Source organism: Coregonus lavaretus (assembly GCF_964263955.1).
Source record: "Coregonus lavaretus genome assembly, chromosome: 15".
NCBI lineage: Eukaryota > Metazoa > Chordata > Actinopteri > Salmoniformes > Salmonidae > Coregonus > Coregonus lavaretus.
This window is the reverse complement of record NC_140002.1, coordinates 3590391-3606380: the sequence shown is the minus strand read 5'-3', so window position 1 is coordinate 3606380 and position 15990 is coordinate 3590391. Positions and strand designations below refer to the sequence as shown.

General features: G+C 42.6%; 1 protein-coding gene across 1 annotated transcript in view; it reads right to left on the bottom strand.

Moving 5' to 3' along the window:
• Positions 1–578: 578 nt before the first annotated feature.
• Positions 579–15990, bottom strand: part of LOC311142350 (cytoplasmic polyadenylation element-binding protein 4-like) — a 31217-nt gene continuing 15805 nt past the window's right edge. The window contains exons 3-10 of the mRNA XM_084177980.1: positions 11823–11913; positions 8959–9009; positions 3628–3798; positions 2975–3064; positions 2581–2699; positions 2009–2123; positions 1479–1660; positions 579–910 (exon numbers count right to left, since the gene is read on the bottom strand). Coding sequence (XP_084034106.1) covers positions 683–910; positions 1479–1660; positions 2009–2123; positions 2581–2699; positions 2975–3064; positions 3628–3798; positions 8959–9009; positions 11823–11913 — 1047 coding nt within the window. The 3' untranslated portion in view covers positions 579–682. The remainder of the gene's footprint in view (positions 911–1478; positions 1661–2008; positions 2124–2580; positions 2700–2974; positions 3065–3627; positions 3799–8958; positions 9010–11822; positions 11914–15990) is intronic.

Sequence of the window (15990 nt, the reverse complement as noted above, 5' to 3'; positions counted from 1 at the left end):
AATACCAGCTTACTTTCTTTAACTTATTCAGCACATTAGCAGCTAAGCTTGAGGTATTAGTTTTTGCATGTCAAAATGGAGATCAAACCAGAACGCCTGTTGTGAAATCGATCTTGTCAAGTAACATCAAATATTAGCATGGTCTTTAAAAATAAAATAAAATATTCAAACATCTGATCTGGGAAAGAACCCACGTTTCTGTAGTTGTTTCTTTTTTTAAACCAATTGAGATTAAGCTTTGGTTAACTACTGAGACTTTATCATCTGCACTCTAAAATAAAGAAATAAGTGCACTCTTCTTTAGCAACACCTTTTCTATTCACATCTGCTCTGGAGCCTATTGGATCAACATTTAAACTGAACATACTGCTTTGAAGTTGATGGTCAATGACAAGCCAATTGGATAGTAGGGTGACAATTGAAAGCCCAATCTTTTCAAATGTCTATGTGCTCTAATAAAATATAAAAGCAACTGGAGAAAGTCAAGAGAATGGGATTTCACATTTTCTTTTCCTTTCTTGACATTTTCTCATCTTTAAAATAAATATTAATTTAAAAATGAAACATATATTTTTTTTCCAAATTAGAGCTACAAGGAACCAGCAACAGAAAAGTGCATTTATTTGTACAATGATTTTGCGACTCCTACTCCCCCCGTCCCCACTGCCTCTCTCTCGCTCTCTCAGTTCCAGCGGAAGGAGATGTGCCTAGGCCGGTCACCTCCCTCCTTGACCAGTGGCTTGTGGAACTCCCGACCGGCGCGCGAGTGGATGGCTGCCCAGCAGTATTCACAGTAATACTGGAGACAGGTGACGTTGGCGCAGAAGAAAGGGGCAAACTTGCCACCGCACCGGGTTCCCTGACACTCATCACACAACTGGTCGTCCAGGACGTATGGCTTCACTTCCACCTGGGGGGGGGGGGGGGGGAGAGAAAGGGAGAGAGAGAGAGAGCAGACAGAGGGGGACAGAGAAAGGTAGGAAGAATACCATCTGTCAGACACCCACTAGAGAATAGTGATAGGATTAATACATCTTACATTAACGTACTGTATCTTCAAAGATTTAACACAACACATAACTGCATTGGCAATTACATTCCAGTTAGGAGAATGGTCATCTATAAACATTCTAAAGTCAGTACCAAAGTAGAGACACGTTGGGTTGGTACGTTCATTTGTGAACAATTATTCCAGTTTGACTGATTTCAGTTGAGTGAATTAGCATAATTATTCTGCAGGTGGCAGCTGGTTAAATGTACAAGGCATTGAATGTCTGCTTGACAGTAATTTGTTTTCTGTCCTCGTATGCCCCTGTCAAAATACCCCAAAATGTTTTACTTTCATCTATAAAACCATTACAATAAAGAACAAATTGTCCTTTTAAAATGTACAAGACAGGAGATAAGAGCCTTTTATCTGTTTTGTAAAACATTTCTGTATATTTGTGCAACGCTGTATTAGCAGGGCCTTCACTAACCCGTTTATCGATTTCTCCGTGCTGCAGTTGGACAAAACGAGCGCTGATAGCAGCAATGTAGCTCTGTTGATTAGAGAAGGCCACCCGCCCTGCTCCCTTGGGGTACTTGAGCTCCGGGTCTGTGTCGATACCTGCGTAGCACACCCCTCCATACAGCCTGTCCATGATCATAGCCAGCTCCACTGTGGAAGGAGGGAAACACAGGTTGCAGATGGCACAATTCCAAGGGTGCAGCCTCAGATTTCATGTAACATTCCGAGCTCGGCCGTAATGTTTCAAATAGCTTCCATTTTCATTACGAGTTGCTACAAATTCCCTTCTCCCCCATGACATACTGTGCATGCTGATGTGATAAAATGCAGCACTAATCAAACAGGTTAATACACCATAGAGGGTACATGGTTGTGTCACATATTTCCCATGGGCCCTGGTCAAAAGTAGTGCACTATATAAGGAATAGAACGCCACCTGGGACACATCCTAAGTGCCAATGGAAGCGGGGCTTTAGCTGACTAGGGTCAATAGGTTACCTGCACGAAGAGGGCGTGGCACCCCACCCACAAAGATGGTCTTCCTGGGGTCCAGAGGCTGGGAGCCGTCCATCACAAAGTCACTGTCGTTCAGGTTCCAGGGGCGGATCTGAACCTGTCACACACAGAGAGACATGTTACACGTCATGATATGTCTCTATGTTGGCCATGGCTGCCATGTTATGCCTGTGCTGATGCAAAGCCATTTCTATAGGGAGAGCGGCTGCTTGCTCATTTACTTGGTCTGCCACTAAATCGAATGGGCTCACTAAATCAAACATGAAGCAGTAAAATTCTAGGGTGTATTAATTACGGAAACAGCTTACCGTTTAAGAACCAAACGGAATCAAATGTAACGAAACGGGGACTGACCTACCTGAATTTGTCCAATAGAAACTCTCGTTTGCGTTTTCCGTTCGGAGTAAACAGTTTGTTTCAAAACTTTTTGCAACAGACAAAACGTTTTCGCAAACAGAATCGCCATAATGAATGTTACACCCCTGCTGCATCTTGAGATCTTTCATAATAGTATTAAAGAAGGGAGCAGATGGATGATGGCACAATCTGCTCACCGGCTTGTCTTTGATGGTGGGGCTGGAAACGCACAGGTAAAGCTTGCCGTCCTCTTCAATACAGGCTTCAATCAGGGCCTGTACAGAGCTCTCATCCTGGAACAGCAGGAAGGCATAACCTACAGGACAAACAGACACCACTTAAACCACTTGCACAGAACAATGTCACAGAGATCACTAGAGGACTTAACTCTGACCTCTACCATTTCATTCTCCGTCTGTTGCTGGAAATGACTGCCAATGGTATGACTGATCTGCTCACAAGTTTGTTTTAAACATTTCAAATTATTTAGGCATCAATAGTCAATCTTGAAAACCCATTTTGATGATGACAACGCTGCATGTGGCTGACGTTAAGGGCGGTAGCAGTAGGCTGACTTGTCACATGACTCACCTTTCGGGGGAAAGTAAGATTTGCTCTCTGCCTTGTGAGGCCAGTCCACAAAGAGGTGTCCGAAGCGACGGAAACTTGCAGTTATTTCATCTAAAAGTGAAAAAGAAAACAAAAACATACTTCAACAATTGCCTCACAGTGGTTGTACTGTGATATGGTGCAGGTCATCAGATGGCTGTTCTTAGTGGGCTCTACTTGAGGGAGTCCCTGGTAACATTAAACAGGGAGATTAAAGCAGAGCAGATGGTGGCATCCACAAAACAAGCAGTGCCTCAGCTGTTCTCTTGTCTTCTGCCAGCAACACTGCTCAGACCTGAGAGATGTCCTCCACTCCTTATAACAGAGAATGTACTAGAACTACACCTATTCGCGAGCCAAAGCCCTCAGGAAGCTGGTAGAAACTAAACAACACAAGACTTGCTATGCAGTGAGAAACGGTAGAGCAGCGCTGCTTGGTGAAAATCTATGGCCAAAATTGGTCACAGAGTGACTGGTCTTCAACATCAGTCATGTGACCCTATGACTACTGGCCATGAAGATAGACACTTTGTAGACCTCCACCCCATCAACCAGGTGTTCAGCCCAGTCAATGAATCATCAGTGTATTCCAGGCTCACTGCCTCCACTGTGGTCTGCAGTGTTGTAAAGGTTACCTTCATCAATATCAGGGGGAAGGCCACCGACAAAGACCTTGCGGGAGTAGCGCTCCACACGCTCCCCATTCTGGTGGGGGAAGCAGTGGGGCGAGCCAAGGCCAGGCAGGCTCTGCTCGCAACGCTCGTCGTCAGGGAAACCATCCTCCATGGGGAACAGGGAAGAGTGACCTGAGGGGGAGAGGGGAGGGGAGGGACGAGGAGAGGAGAGGAGACAACACAGTCAGTCAATGACAGATTGTGTGAAGACGTAACACAACGGATACAAAAACATGATCAATACTCATGGGGTTTATTTCCTAGGTTTATCAACATGTGTTGCGTGAATATTATTACATGGCTAGGTATTGTATTGTCAAGCAATACTAGCTACGACAATATGTGCCAATTTTCCAGGAATTCACCTGACATGATTAATTGAGTGCCAGAGACAGTGCTACAGTAAGGCCCTCTACAAGCCGCCCTGCTGAGCCGTTTGAGAGGGACTGAGCCAGGGATACCTCTCTCCCTCCCTCCTCTCTCCCTCCCTCCTCTTCCCCTCCCTCCGCTCTCCCTCCCTCCTCTTCCCTCCGCTCTCCCTCCCTCCTCTTCCCCTCCCTCCGTTCTCCCTCCCTCCTCTTCCCTCTGCTCTCCCTCCCTCCTCTTCCCTCCCCTCTCCTCCACACCAGCCATCCCCATATCAGCTCATTTGGCTACTCGCTCAGCTGCGCACAGACACACACACACACACACACGACTGCCTGCATATTGTTCCGGCCCCGTGTCCTGGAGGTTAAGCCACCCCAGACTTATTCCTAACCAAGCGACAGAAAAACAGAGATGAGCAGCTTTATGACCAATTATGTAGGAGAGTTAGCCCTGAGTCTGTTCACTGTGTGTCTCTCTCTGTAAAGAAAAGCTCTTGGGAGCTGAAAACACAAAACAACATGCCAGATCAAACACAAAGACCAACAATAAATCACAACATCTACATGCTAACACATACTGTCCCCCTTCATAAATACTGGAAATGGATGCAAAAACACAGGGGTTTTCTATGCCAGTTAAAATTACACACACACACACACACACACATATATATATACACATTTTTTTGTCCATTAAAACAACATCAAATTGATCAGAAATACAGTGTAGACATTGTTAACGTTGTAAATGGCTATTGTAGCTAGAAACGGCTGATTTCCAATGGAATATCTACATAGGCGTACAGAGGCCCATTATCAGCAACCATCAGTCCTGTGTTCCAATGGCATGTTGTATTTGCTAATCCAAGTTCATCATTTTAAAAAGGCTAATTAAATCCTTAGAAAACCCTTTTGCAATTATGTTAGCACAGCTGAAAAACTGTTGTGCTGATTAAAGAAGCAATTCTTCAGACTAGTTGAGTATCTGGAGCATCAGCAATTGTGGGTTCGATTACAGGCTCAAAATGGCCAGAAACAAAGAACTTTCTTCTGAAACTCGTCAGTCTATTCTTGTTCTGTGAAATCAAGGCTATTTCATGCGAGAGGTGGCAGGTAGCTTAGTGGTTAAGAGCGTTGTGCCAGTAACCGTAAGGTCGCTGGTTCTAATCCCAGAGCAGACTTTATGAAAAATCTGTCGATGTGCCCCTTGAGCAAGGCACTTAACTCTAATTGCTCCTGTAAGTCGCTCTGGATAAGAGCATCTGCTAAATGAGTAAAATGTAGTCTCAAGAAGGCCAGTTTTATTGCTTCTTTAATCAGCACAACAGTTTTTCAGCTGTGCTAACATAATTGCAAAAGGGTTTTCTAATGATCAATTAGCCTTTTAAAATGATAAACTTGGATTAGCAAACACAACGTGCCATTGGAACACAGGACTGATGGTTGCTGATAAATGGGCCTCTGTACGCCTATGTAGATATTCCATTAAAAATCAGCCGTTTCCAGCTACAATAGCCATTTACAACATTAACAATATCTACACTGTATTTCTGCTAAATTTAATGTTATTTTAATGGAGAAAAAAAAAAAACGTTTCTTTCGAAAACAAGGACATTTCTAAGTGACCCCAAACCTTTGAACGGTAGTGTATGTATGTACACACACATACATATATACACACATACAATAAAATGTATACACACACACACACACACATACATACACACACACACACACACACACACAATAAATAAATAAATATACACACACACACTCAAAAGTTTGGACACACCTACTCATTCAAGAGTTTCTTTATTTTTACTATTTTCTACATTGTAGAATAATAGTGAAGACATCAAAACGATGAAACAACACATATGGAATCATGTAGTAACCAAAAAGTGTTAAACAAATGAAAATATATTTTATATTTGAGATTCTTCAAATAGTCATCCTTCGCCTTGATGACAGCTTTGCACACTCTTGGCATTCTCTCAACCAGCTTCATGAGGTAGTCACCTGGAATGCATTTCAATTAACAGGTGTGCCTTCTTAAAAGTTAATTTGTGGAATCTCTTTCCTTCTTAATGCGTTTAAGCCAATCAGTTGTGTTGTGAAAGGGTAGGGGGGGTATACTGAAGATAGCCCTATTTGGTAAAAGACCAAGTCCATATTATGGCAAGAACAGCTCAAATAAGCAAAGAGAAACGACAATCCATCATTACTTTAAGACATGAAGATCAGTCAATACGGAACATTTCAAGAACTTTGAAAGTTTCTTCAAGTGCAGTCACAAAAACCAAGCGCTATGATGAAACTGGCTCTCATGAGGACCGCCACAGGAATGGAAGACCCAGAGTTACCTCTGCTGCAGAGGATAAGTTCATTAGAGTTACCAGCCTCAGAAATTGCAGCCCAAATAAATGATTCACAGAATTCAAGTCACAGACACATCTCAACATCAACTAATCAGAGGGGACTGAGTGAATCAGGCCTTCATGGTCGAATTGCTGCAAAGAAAACACTACTAAAAAGGACACCAATAAGAAGAAAAGACCTGCTTGGACCAAGAAACACGAGCAATGGACATTAGATCGGTGGAAATTTGTCCTTTGGTCTGGAGTTCAAATCAAAGATTCTGGGTTCCAACCACCATGTCTTTGTGAGACGCGGTGTGGGTGAACGGATGATATCCACATGTGTATTTCCCACCGTAAAGCATGGAGGAGGAGGTGTTATGGTGTGGGGGTGCTTTGCTAGTGGCACTGTGATTTATTTAGAATTCAAGGCACACTTAACCAGCATGGCTACCACAGCATTCTGCAGCGATACGCCATCCTATCTGGTTTGGGCTTAGTGGGACTATCATTTGTTTTTCAACAAGACAATGACCCAACACACCTCCAGGCTGTGTAAGGGCTATTTTACCAAGAAGGAGAGTGCTGCATCAGATGACCTGGCCTCCACAATCCCCCGACTTCAACCCAATTGAGATGGTTTGAGATGAGTCGGAATGCAGAGTGAAGGAAAAGCTGCCAACAAGTGCTCAGCATATGTGGGAACGCCTTCAAGAATGTTGGAAAAGCATTCCAGGTGAAGCTGGTTGAGAGAATGCCAAGAGTGTGTGTGCAGAGCTGTCATCAAGGCAAAGGGTGGCTATTTGAAGAATCTCAAATATAAAATATATTTTGATTTGTTTAACACTTGTTTGGTTACTACATGAGCCATATGTGTTATTTCATAGTATTGACGCCTTCACTTTTATTCTACAATGTAGAAAATAGTAAAAAATATAGAAAAAGCCTTGAATGAGTAGGTGTCCAAACTTTTGACTGATATATATATATACATATATACACATACACATATTCCACTTTAATAACCCAAGATAATCAGTTTACCTCGTCTCCTCCCATAATTCCTTGCTGCATGTAAAATAACATAGAACACCAACAGTGACCAGGAATGACAGTTTCACTGATATATCCATTCTTTCATTGACTACACATGCCCTCTCCATCTCAGTCACATCCTCCATGTGATTGGTACTGTGTTGCCTCCTCAGTGCTCCAAGTTACGTGGCAGACTGATGATTTAGTACTGTGTTGCCTTCTCAGTGCTCCAAGTTACGTGGCAGACTGATGATTTGGTCCTGTGTTGCCTCCTCAGTGCTCCAGGTCACGTGGCAGACAGATGATGATTTGGTACTGTGTTGCCTCCTCAGTGCTCCAGGTTATGTGGCAGACAGATGATGGAGCATGTGATTGGTACTGTGTTGCCTCCTCAGTGCTCCAGATTATATGGCAGACAGATGAGCTTGTATTGAACATTCACCCCTGATTTCTTAGTTTTTTTTGTTCTACATTGTTATTGATTACGCCATTGGTGAGCTGGCAAGAAAGGCATTTCACTGTACTTGTGCATGTGACATTAAAACTTGGTTGCCTGTGCGGTCACGTCTATACACGTCTACTGGCATACTCATGAGGATCTCAGACACACACACACACACACACACACACACACTTCCTGGGCCAGATAAAGAGAAGCTCTTTAGGCGGTCGGAGGTCAGTGGAGGGTGGATACACCCGCTCTCTGATACGTGTGTTTGTTCTACAGAGTAACTATCAGCTGGTGTGAGTGCCTCTAAGACTAGTAGTACCCTCTGAACAGCATCTATGCAGCACCACCATCTGTCCTGTTTGATCACCGTGTTTCACCAATATAACACTATGAGGCTCAAGGAGCGCGTCCATGTTGGATCACTGAGCTTTCAGTTGCATTTCGGCTTTTGCATATCAAAACTGCAGTTGAGGAAGCAGTAGCTAAAGAGATTAGCTTTAGTCTACCTCTGTAGCTACAGCTAGCCCACGGTATTCGTGTCCGCATATAGGAAAGAAGTGAATCATGCACTGATTCAATATAAAGAACTATAACAGGAAATGTCACATCATGTGGAAGGAAACATGCAACAACCTATTGAGAAATGGTTAGAGACTTTAACATCTCTAGGCAATAGGTTTTATACTAAAAAAGAACAAATTCCAATGCTTAGTTCCTTCATTGCATAAGCAAAAGAGAAGTCTGACTGAATGCAAATGGTTTAGATACACTGCCTTAGGTGAGGGATTACACAACATTAAAACGTGTTTAGTTATGCAATTTAAAATGAAATAATTAATCTATATTACTAATTCCCTATTTAACAAATCCACATCAACCATTAAAGAACTAATGGAATAGGAAAAGTGGAACACAGAGAAGGAAATCCACACTGGTGCCTCAAGAGCATGCTAAGTACAAACATGGTGCTGCTAATATTGTTGACTATGTTAACATATGGCTTGTTTCACCTTCCATCCATCCATCCATTAGCATGGGTTGAGCCATCAGAGCACTAGTGTTATAAAACCCATTTACGTACCATTTATGGGCAGAGGACTATCTCCTCCTGGATGGGTGAATCCTAGGCGACCTAGAGAGGGGAGTGTACATCATTAAGAGATTCAGTCACAACCAAACACAAAACGAGCCCTGGTTACATTAGCCCACGACGTCCATCTCTCAGCCGCCTGCTCGCTGGCACATTCCCTGTTCCTCCCCTGACCTCCTGCGGAATGTACTTGAGAGTTGAACTGTGCCATGCCGGGGTGCCTTGGTGGAAGGATAATGGGAGGGATAACTAATAGTAAACCCATTGTAACTGGTGTGGACTAGTGTAGGGTTTCCCAAACCTCTCCCCTCCCCCACAGACCTTTCACATTTTTGTTTTAAAAATAAAAATTGGCACACCCAATTCAATTAGTCAACTAATCATCAAGCCTTTGACTAATTGAATCAGGTGTACCAGTTTAGGGGGGGGGGGGGGCAGAGGAGAGGATTGGAAATCCTGGACTTGTAGAGTGTTCAGTGATTGGTGTGCTCCGTTCCGTCACGTCACACATATTCTCCAAGCCCCTCCCCTGCATCCATCTATTCAAATCAGAGAGAGCGAGCAGGCAGGCTGGTGGACCGGCTCAGTAGTCAGTGGTGACACAGAGCCAACTTTTCAGGGAACAGAGTGCTCTTTTCAGTCACAGAGGACAATGCTGGAATCGATTCAAAGCCACTTCTACAGTCGATTTCCTCCTCCTTCCTTTTAATCTGTTCTGCAGAGCAGCGGGGTCATTCTTTTCAATTAGGGGTAGGGGCGCTGCTTTGGTACCCTTGGAGCTCACCCCAGTAGGGACAGCACAGAGTGAGAGCAGTAAACCCTTCATCTGTGTGGATCCTTGTAATGTAGAAACACGTTGCCCTGGAGACAGTGGCGAGGAACTGCTGCTCACAACGAGATGGAATGATGCATCATAATTATGTTTTTCCTCTGCATCTCTAACCCTCTGTAGTTGGCACGTAGCACTGGGAGCGTCATGGCAATAATCAGCTCAAACTAGACTGAGAGCACAACAACTCATCACTTCAGGCTCGTCGCCTCTCAGATGTTCGCCAAAGTTGTTGTGTTTCACTGTGGTTTAACAGCTGAATACAGAGGTGTAAAAAGAATAAAATGCATACACAAGCTATGGGGGTAGTTAAACAGAAACCCCACCCAGGCTACTCCCTCTAATCGTGAGCCAGTCTGTCCAGTAGGAGTAGCAGTACAGTAGGTCATCCTGACTGACAACAGGAACTTTCTGGTTTGGAATGTTTGCATCACAAACCAGATGGACAACCTATAGAGACTGCTACGAGCGCTGCATTTACATGCACCATAATACCATCCAATCAACAAACCCTTCACTAACTGCAGCTATGACAACTCTAAAAAGGGACAAGCAACACCTCCCACGCCACCTCCATAAGGTAGATTTTCCTCCATCTTTGACATTTTTGAAAACCTTTGAAACACTTCTTATGAACCATAAGTCCAAATAAAACCCATATGTAGACCCAGGGTACATCTCCTAACTTAGTTTGAGTTATTGATAAATCAGAAATCAGATTTTTCGTGTCCTTTTCAAATCCACTTCACAATGGCCTATCAACTTAACTTTTTAAGGTCATCAAAGACATTACCATGATGAACCATGTTAAGTTTGGCATTGATATCTTAAAAAATAAGGAAACTATCACTTTGACTATGTACTGCTAATGCTTCAAATAATCATAAGAAATCTTCTCATGGACTAAAAGTAAGATTCACTGCAAATTTGGTCTTTGGACTAAGTAAATGCATATTAGCACATGCACTAATATGCTAAAATATGCCAAAAATACTTTTAAAATCTTCTTCTCATGAACCATAAGTCAGATTGACTCCAGATTTGGTATGCACACAATGAATTAGCCTCTAATGAATTTGACAATGATTAGTTGCTGCATTGAAAGTCGGCCACACTACCAACAGCACTACATTTTACATTTTGTCATTTAGCAGACGCTCTTATCCAGAGTGACTTACAAGAGCAATTACGGTTAAGTGCCTTGCTCAAGGGCACCTCGGCAGATTCTTCACCTAGTCGTCTCGGGGATTCAAACCAGCAATCTTTCGGTTACTGGCCCAACGCTCTTAAAATCGCTAGGCTACCCACAACCCACTAGACTAAACTCCACTTGCGTCATCCTTGTGGTATTGAGAGATAAACATGGTAATGATTTCACTGATAGTTCCTACATGACAGAGTGCTTGCTTTGTTATCCAACTGATCTTCTGTCCTTTCTGTCATCCTGTGAACCCCATTCATTGCTGCTCACAGCTATATTTCCATTTGCACACTCTGTAGAACAGCCTACATAAGCCTCCACTCTTCACTTTTGTATTTTATTTACCCCCCTTTTTTCCCTCCCAATTTAAATTACAGCCGGGAATGAACCTGGGTCTGTAGTAACGCCTCTAGCACTGCGATGCAGTGCCTTAGACCGCAGCGCCACTCGGGAGGCCCTTCACTCTTCACTTTCTAGTCTACTCTAGTGCCACTGAAAGGAAAGCTCAGATCAGCAGTCGTCTGACATGGCTGTGGGGCAGCAGACAGACACCAGTCCTAGATGACCTTGCAGCAGATTTGAAGGACAAAGGTTTTTAGATATAGCCGCTAGCATCAATATTGTGACCGGACATGTGATCCTGTGTAGCTCAGTTGGTAGAGCATGGCGTTTGCAACGCCAGGGTTGTGAGTTCGATTCCCACGGGGGGCCAGTATGAAAATGTATGCACTCACTAAAAAACTCTAAGTCGCTCTGGATAAGAGCGTCTGCTAAATGACGTAAAATGTAAATGTAAAAAAAATGGTTCTGTGATAGTTATCTTACCTTTCAGGGTATCTTGCTCGGCCCTCATGATGTCGATGAGAGAGTTCTCCAGGGAGTGCATGTTGAAGCCATCAAAGGATCTGGTGCGCTCCTGTGTAAAAGAGAGATGAGAGGTCTGCTTTAGAGGGATCGAGCACAAAATACTGTGAATGTGGAGTAAATGCAACAGCAAGGAACACAAAATACTGTGAATGTGGAGTAAATGCAACAGTAACGCTGCAGCAAAAAGTACGTTACTCTGAATAAGAGCGTCTGCTAAACGACGTAAATGTTAAAATGATGCGTTTAAATTATTTTATAGATGCATCTATTTAAATATGTAAATCTGTATCGCGCGATTCCATGCCAGCGTAGACCAAAGTATTTTAGGCATTTCAGGTTGTTCTGGCAATTCTCACAAACTTAATTGGGAGGAAGGATGTTTGACGTGCTTTTTACATTTGTAGAAAGCCTTTAAATTGTTTAACTTGGGTCAAACGTTTCAGGTAGCCTTCCACAAGCTTCCCACAATAAGTTGGGTGAATTTTGGACCATTCCTCCTGACAGAGCTGGTGTAACTGAGTCAGGTTTCTAGGCCTCCTTGCTCGCACACGCTTTTTCAGTTCTGCCCACAAATGTTCTATAGGATTGAGGTCAGGGCTTTGTGATGGCCACTCCAATACCTTGACTTTGTTGTCCTTAAGCCAATTGGCCACAACTTTGGAAGTATGCTTGGGGTCATTGTCCATTTGGAAGACCCATTTGCGACCAAGCTTTAACTTCTTGACTGATGTCTTGAGATGTTGCTTCAATATAGCCACAATTTTCCTTCCTCATGATGCCATCTATTTTGTGAAGTGCACCAGTCCCTCCTGCAGCAATGCACCCCCACAGCATGATGCTGCCACCCCAGTGCTTCACGGTTGGGATGGTGTTCTTCGGCTTGCAAGTTTCCCCCCCTTTTCCTCCAAACATAACGATGGTCATTATGTCCAAACAGTTCTATTTTTGTTTCATCAGACCAGAGGACATTTCTCAAAAAAGTACGATCTTTGTCCCCATGTGCAGTTGCAAACCGTAGTCTGGCTTTTTAATGGTGGTTTTGGAGCAGTTGCTTCTTCATTGCTGAGCGGTCTTTCAGGTTATGTCGATATAGGACTAGTATTACTGTGGATATAGATACTTTTGTACCGGTTTCCTCCAGCATCTTCACAAGGTCCTTTGCTGTTGTTCTGGGATTGATTTGCACTTTTCGCACCAAAGTACGTTCATCTCTAGGAGACAGAAAGAGTCTCTTTCCTGAGTGGTATGACGGCTACGTGGTCCCATGGTGTTTATACTTGCGTACTATTGTTTGTACAGATGAATGTGGTACCTTCAGACGTTTGGAAATTGCTCCCAAGGATGAACCAGACTTGTGGAGGTCTACAACTTGGCTGATTTCTTTTGATTTTCCCATGATGTCAAGCAAAGAGGCACTGAGTTTGAAGGTAGGCCTTGAAATACATCCACAGGTACACCTCCGATTGACTCAAACTATGTCAATTAGCCTATCAGAAGCTTCTAAAGCCATGACATCATTTTCTGGAATTTTGAAGCCGTTTAAAGGCACAGTCAACTTAGTGTATGTAAACTTCTGACCCCACTGGTGAATTATAAGTGAAATAATCTGTCTGTAAACAATTGTTGGAAAAATTACTTGTGTCATGCACAAAGTAGATGTCCTAACCGACTTGCCAAAACTATAGTTTGTTAACAAGGAATTTGTGGAGTGGTTGAAAAACGAGTTTTAATGACTCCAACCTAAGCGTATGTAAACTTCCGACTTCAACTGTAAATAATCAAAAGTACACTTCACTAAGCAAGCAGCCCTGTCCTCATCACATTCTCACTTAGTTCATGTTAGCTGGCTAGCTAGCAATGTAGTTACTAAGCTCTTTCTAGCTAGCAAGGTAGTTAACAAGCAAACAATCTGTGGTACTTCTGTGCGAACACTGGACTGGCGCCAAAGTAAACTAATCCGTTATACAAAAATAACACGATTACTGTCTGGGCCCTATTTAGTTAGTGTTTTCGAAATACGCAAAATGCAAGATGGCGCAGATCTATCATTCAGTCGATGTATTGCATGCATGATAAAATAAGATTGTTAGCTAGCTAGCTAAATTAGAACGTGTGTGACTAAAACCAGTGTGGCAATTCTTTTCCTGAACAAATGTTTTCAGTCATCAGCGCATGCCATTTTTATTTTATTTATTTAACCTTTATTCATTTGCAGGTGAAATATATTGAATACATTTTATATTGAATAACAGTGTAACATTGTCGTAATAACAAGCTCTCATTGAGAGGTTGCCATAAGGTGTTTGTTTACATGACCTTTGACAGTGGTAAAGCACTGTAGTGAATCGACCCAATACAAATGCTGACACCTAGTCGTAACATTACAAACTGCATGTTACTGTACAGGTTGTGAACTTGTGAAAAGTGCAGTTTCAGATTTACTTTGAGACTAAGTTTAATTCGTTCAGCCCTTCTTGTTTATTAGTGTGCTTGTGGTGTCTCGGCAAACACTTCTGCATTCATAGATATCTACAACAAAGATTTGTCTAAGAAGGTAAACTGAACAAGTGTTTTGTATTTTCACTGAACAAAAATATAAAACGCAACATGTAAAGTGTTGGTCCCATGTTTCATGAGCTGAAATAAAAGATCCCAGAAATTTTCCATATGCACAAAAAGCTTATTTATCTCTCTTTTGTGCACTAATTTGCTTAAGTTGCTTTTAGGGAGAATTTCTCCTTTGCCAAGATAATCCATCCACCTGACAGGTGTGGCATATCAAGAAGCAGATTAAACAGCATGATCATTACACAGGTGCACATTGTGCTGGGGACAATAAAAGCCCACTCTAAAACGTGCAGCTTTGTCATATAACACAATTCCACAGATATCTCAAGTTGAGGGAGCGTGCAATTGGCATGCTGACTGCAGGAATGTCCACCAGAGCTGTTGCCAGAGAACTGAATGTTCATTTCTCTACCATAAGCTGCCTCCAATGTCGTTTTAAAGAATTTGGCAGTACATCCAACCGGCCTCACAACCGCAGACCACGTGTTTGGTGTTGTGTGGGCGAGCGGTTTGCTGATGTCAACGTTGTGAACAGAATGCTCCATGGTGGCGGTGGGGTTATGGTATGGGCAGGCATAAGTTACGGACAACGAACAAAATTGCATTTTATCGATGGCAATTTGAATGCACAAAAATACCATGACGAGATCCTGAGGTCCATTGTGAAGCCCTTTTTTTTTTGTAAAGGTATCCATGACAAACAGATGCATATCTATATTCCCAGTCATGTGAAAACCATACAGTAGGGCCTAATGAATTTATTTCAACTGACTGATTTCCTCATACGAACTGTAACTCAGTAAAATCAATGAAATTGTTGCGTTCATATTTTTGTTCCGTATACTTTCGTACTGTATTTATAGAGGATATAGTTGCTTTTTAGTGGTTACGTAAACCACAAATAAAATGTTAATAAATAATTGTAACTTTAATATTTAGTTAAGAAATCATCATTTAGAGTATATGTTAATCCTTTGGAGCATAATGTGTAAAAAAAACTATATCGGCAGATACAGTGCATTCGGAAAATACTCAGACCCCTTGACTTTCTCCACATTTTGTTACGTTACAGCCTTATTCTAAAATGGATGAAAAGGTTTTTTTTTTTTTTTTTTTCTCTCATCAATCTACACACAATACCCATACAAAAAGTACATAAGTATTCAGACCCTTTGCTATGAGACTCGAAATTGAGCTTAGGTGCATCCCGCTTGGAGTTTGCCAAAAGGCACCTAAAGACTCTCAGACCATGAGAAACAAGATGCTCTGGTCTGATAAAACCAAGATTGAAATCTTTCGCCTGAATGCCAAGCGTCAAGTCTGGAGGAAATCTGGCACCATCCCTACAGTGAAGCATGGTTGTGGCAGCATCATGCTGTGGGGATGATTTTCAGCGGCAGGGACTGGGAGACTAGTCAGGATCGAGGGAAAGATGAACGGAGCAAAGTAGAGAGATCCTTGATGAAATCCTGCTCCAGAGCGCTCAGGACCTCAAACTGGGGCGAAGGTTCACCTTCCAACTGGACAACGACCCTAAGCAAACAGCCAAGACAACGCA